Source organism: Hibiscus syriacus, unplaced genomic scaffold, assembly GCF_006381635.1.
Source record: "Hibiscus syriacus cultivar Baekdansim isolate YM2019G1 unplaced genomic scaffold, ASM638163v2 tig00110214_pilon, whole genome shotgun sequence".
Lineage (NCBI taxonomy): Eukaryota > Viridiplantae > Streptophyta > Magnoliopsida > Malvales > Malvaceae > Hibiscus > Hibiscus syriacus.
The window spans coordinates 271932-276407 of record NW_024062631.1 but is presented as its reverse complement, the minus strand read 5'-3'; the positions used below and the strand labels follow the sequence as shown (position 1 = coordinate 276407).

At 37.7% G+C, this 4476-nt stretch overlaps 1 protein-coding gene across 1 annotated transcript; it reads right to left on the bottom strand.

Moving 5' to 3' along the window:
- Nucleotides 1–1020: 1020 nt before the first annotated feature.
- LOC120113985 (glycosyltransferase BC10-like) lies at nucleotides 1021–3976 on the bottom strand. Its single transcript, XM_039135031.1, has 2 exons — nucleotides 3117–3976; nucleotides 1021–1718 (listed from the first exon to the last, which is right to left on the bottom strand). Exons 1-2 carry the CDS (start codon nucleotides 3654–3656, stop codon nucleotides 1077–1079), a joined length of 1182 nt encoding a protein of 393 aa, XP_038990962.1. The 5' UTR covers nucleotides 3657–3976; the 3' UTR covers nucleotides 1021–1076.
- Between the last annotated feature and the right edge of the window lie 500 nt (nucleotides 3977–4476).

Below are 4476 nucleotides of genomic sequence, written 5' to 3'. Positions count from 1 at the left end.
GTATGGGATCAAGAAGCTGGTAGTATGTATCTGTCCCCATCACTGCAACTGATGCCGGAATAGATCATCCATGCAAATAGGCTTGCCAAATTCTAGTGGAGAAACTAGCACCCAGGTAGAAGGGCAGTTTTTCCACCGCAGGAGTCATCTTTGGCAGCAAGGGGTCCGGCACAACAAACGGAGAAGCTATTGTAACGGAGACTCTATTTTCTTTGGTGGCCCACTTTTGAGTGTTCCGGTTAGAGATAATTGAGAAATGTAAGGGTTAGGTTCAAGGGAAGCTCAAGAAATGGAGGTCTGAACTTGCCTCGAGATCTAGATTCAAAAGGGACTCGGTCTCAAACCAACTTCCTGTGTTTGTCCCAGAGGCTTTGAAAAACTCCGCTGCATCTGGTTCTGGTTTCAAGTAGACTTAACCACTTAACAAGTTTCTGCACATTTTACCCTCAAATCATCAAGATAGTGTGAAAGGACAACAGAGATCGAAGAAACCTCCCAGACGAGATGCTTGTACACTGGAACCTTGCAATTTTGAGATTTTGCAAACTAGATTATTGCATGGTTCAAGTGGTCTCTTCTCAAATGATTTAAACGATTCACCTTGGAAAAGCTCGAAACATTAAAATTTCCACAAGAATATGTAATTTCAGTTGGATTTTGTACTGCTGCTTGTAAGATGATTTTCAAGATTTATGGTTTATGGTTAGAAACATTTGTTGACATTACTGCTTTATGATTATGCTTCAATCTCAGACATGTCAATGGGGGCTCTCAAACCAGACATCCAGGAAGGAAGGCATATTTTCAAGGGAAACAACACATTGGGATATTGTAATTTTGTTTGCAATTAACAACAATGCAGAATCATTTTATAATCGTGGGGACAATAATCATTTCTACAATAACAAAAAAAGCTGATCTATTTTCCTCCAAAATTTTGCAACATAACAATTGTGGTTGAACCTATCTGTACATATGAACCAAAGTTAGTGATCAAAATTGGATGACTAGGATAGAACCTGTAAAAATGAAGGGGGAGGGGGAGGGAGAATCTCAACCATTGCCTGATTAATCTCTCAAAAGTTCATCACAGTTGAGCTGAGGTTGAGCAAAGGCTCCAATGCACTAGGAGCAAACTTTCGTGCAAAGAGATAACACACAGATGTTAGCTTGTCGTTATATGCACAAAGTGTCCCGTTATTCCTTATGGCTTGTATAAAACCCTCCGTGACATTAACTCCCTCGTGCATTGCTGGATGAGGGCCCCCCATTGACCAATCGACCCAAGTCACAGTCCGATTTGCATTCATTGATCCATGGAACATATTCAAGAAAGTTGGAATGTAATGCTCATCTGGATAGCAAGCAGGCTTACAATACTTCTTGAAAAGGTTGTAGTATTTGGTGTCTGAGACAATGTACGTGGCAACTGAACGTTGCATCTCAAACCATTGTGATCCTTTTCGCCATTGGTAGAGCTTAATGTGGGGAAGCATCCTGCGGTTGTACCGACCACGACCATAGCGGGTGGGATCATCGTATGACTCAACAAAACTGTAGCTAGAACCGATGAGATACTTGTAGACAGTTGGGAAGTTATAGACTGGAATGCAGCTCTCAGAGAGAAGAACAAATCGCTCGTTTGAGAAATCAAGCAGTGCATTGGCTAGTAGCCGCCTCTCTGCATCAGCCAGTGAAACAGTCCCCCATTCCACACGCTGAAAAAAAGAAAATAGACACATGAAATAAATAAACAAATACATGTATATACCTGATCACAAATGGCAAGTTAATGTAATTCAGAAATAACATTCATCCTAAATGTGGTTTTACTCGTCCCAAGTGATTAAACCAATTTAACCAATGATTTGTTATGACCTAAAAGCAGAATTTCCCACTTATCTCTCTCTCTCTCTCTACTACTACTACTAGAGGAAACAAAAAACATGACTTAGCAAGAATATGGCAAAATCAGTAGTTAAAAAAAACGAAGACGTGGAAAAAACAGAGGCAGTCGAACTGAAGAAAGTGGACCAAAGAAGAGAAAAACAGAAGGTTAAGAGGCACTCATGTCATATGTCAGTTGTCAGAGCAGGTAATGCTCGGCAAAGCTATTTATACCTTCCTTAATGACCTTCTGGGAGGAAAGCTATTTCTACATTGATTTTCACTCTTTTCTTATGCATCACCGTGGCTAACGCAATTAAGAAAGATGCGCTTCAGCAATGAAAGGATGTAATAGGGTTGAGCTGAGAAGGATATAAGATAAAATAACAAAAGGGAATGGACTAGAAAATAGGAGAGTGAAGTTTAAAAAAAAACATGAAATGCCATGAACATCAAGAATAAAAAGGATTTTTATTGTTTCATGACAAAGGTTTAAAGAATTTGATAGAACTTTATGCTAGAAGGTTTGAACTTGGAAGTCTTGAGATCTAAAAACTCTTTATGGATAGCGGTGGAAGAGAGACAAAACTCGTTATTTATACATATGACAAGACCATGAAGTGTTTACAACAGATTCCACAGCAGATTTCAGCATCCAAACTCTTAAAATGGCTCTGGAGGATTTGTAATAAACAAACAGATTCATCTGAATATAATATCGAAATAATCCTTCCTAAATCTTCTACTTCGAAAATCTAGGAAAGGAATAGCACATGTATATTGCAATACTTCTAAAAAATACAAACACCTCATAGAATATGTGAATGGCTTTATAATTCTTACAACTCTTTCAACCTTTATCGTGCATGGCATTTAACCATTGCTTACAGTTCAACAAACTCCAAAAAGCATCAAAACTCCATCTCATCCCAAACAACTTACCTCTTACTAACAACAATAACTGAATCTCCTATACCTTTGTGGTTCTCTAACAATATTGAATTGTATCTACAAGGTAAATAGCATATCGAACCGAGTTGCATCCAAGTTTCATATTTACAAAATGACCATTTTCCTAAGTTTCAATGAAGCAGAGCTAGAGTTTTTTGAACAGAAAATGTTTACCAAAAATTTCAAGCAACCATTAGCCAATGTCACGGTTAGTACAAAAAACAGAAAAAAGCTCAAATCTAACATGAATCAGTGTTTGATCAATATTGAAATGGTACCTGACTAGGGATCTGTCTCCCATGGAAAGGAGAGTCTATGGAGGCATTGAGGTGATAATCCGGAGGAGTATGGAGATAAATGGAGAAATACTTATCATGGTCCTTAAAGAACCTCTCCCACAAAGGCATGAAAGGCAAAGGGCCTCTAGTGATAAACATGAAGGCCACCTTTGGCAATCTGGGAAACGGGTACTCTTTTTTGTATGGCGTCAATGAAGCTCTCCAGAACAACTCGTCATCCGATAGTTTATGAGTCAAATTCGTTGGATGAAGGAAGACATCCTTGGAAAGACAGTCCGGTTCTGGGCATGGAGTCCGGGTTTGACTGCAATTGGCTTTGCTGCTGGAGACTTGAAAAGAAGTGACCGTCGAAGTCGAGAACAGCTGCGCTTGGGAAGAGAAATAGGTGTTTATGTGAGCGCTGGTGGCTAATCCGATGATAATCCCGGCGACGAAAACCACCAGAAACGAGAGAATCTGAACCAGTTTCAGCAAGTCACTGTACTTCTCTGCATCTTCTTTATCTCTGCTTCTCGCCATGATTTCTTCTGATTTTCCCTTTCCCAAACAGGCAATTCGATTTGACCCTTTTATTCTTCTTCCTTCAACAACGCAAATCAATTCAAACAAAGGAGATCACGATCACGATCACGACCGCGATCAATCCAAATACCAAATTATTTCACAAGCAATAAGTGAACGAATCGACTTGCTTTGAATTAGCAGATCCAAAAATCCACTATTTTTCAATACACCGAATATTGTTTTCAAAGTTCCATGATTCTTTGGTACGACCCAGGGGAGGAGACTAAGGATGTTTTTTCTACTTTGCTTTAGATTTCTGCTGTTGACAGAAAGCAACTGGGCTATTAGCCCAACCAATTAAAAACATTAATTAATTATGAAACAGACAAATAATACTCAAAAATGTTTTTTTCCTGTATTTATCGCCATGTATTGGCATTACATTCAAAAGGGGGTGATGGCATTGCCTGGTAAAGTCCAACAGGATTGCTGAATCAACATATTTTTCTTTTCTGTCCTGCATTTGGATTTGGATATTATGAATCCAGCATCTCATCTCTTGTTTATGTGAAATTTCTATTTTCAGAATCATTATGGTATTTAAGATTAATACCATTAGTAAGTGTTAAATCAACTAAAAAATTATATTATACTTTTTTCAGTAAATTCATATAAATATAATAATATTTTGTGAAAAATAAAAATGAAATTAAAAGAAATGTTTCTTTTTGTCAAATTGGATACTTCTCCGCATATAAAATATTATATTATATATTCTATCACTATAGACACCATATTAAATTTTTTAGCATAATAGAAGTATTATATTAAACAT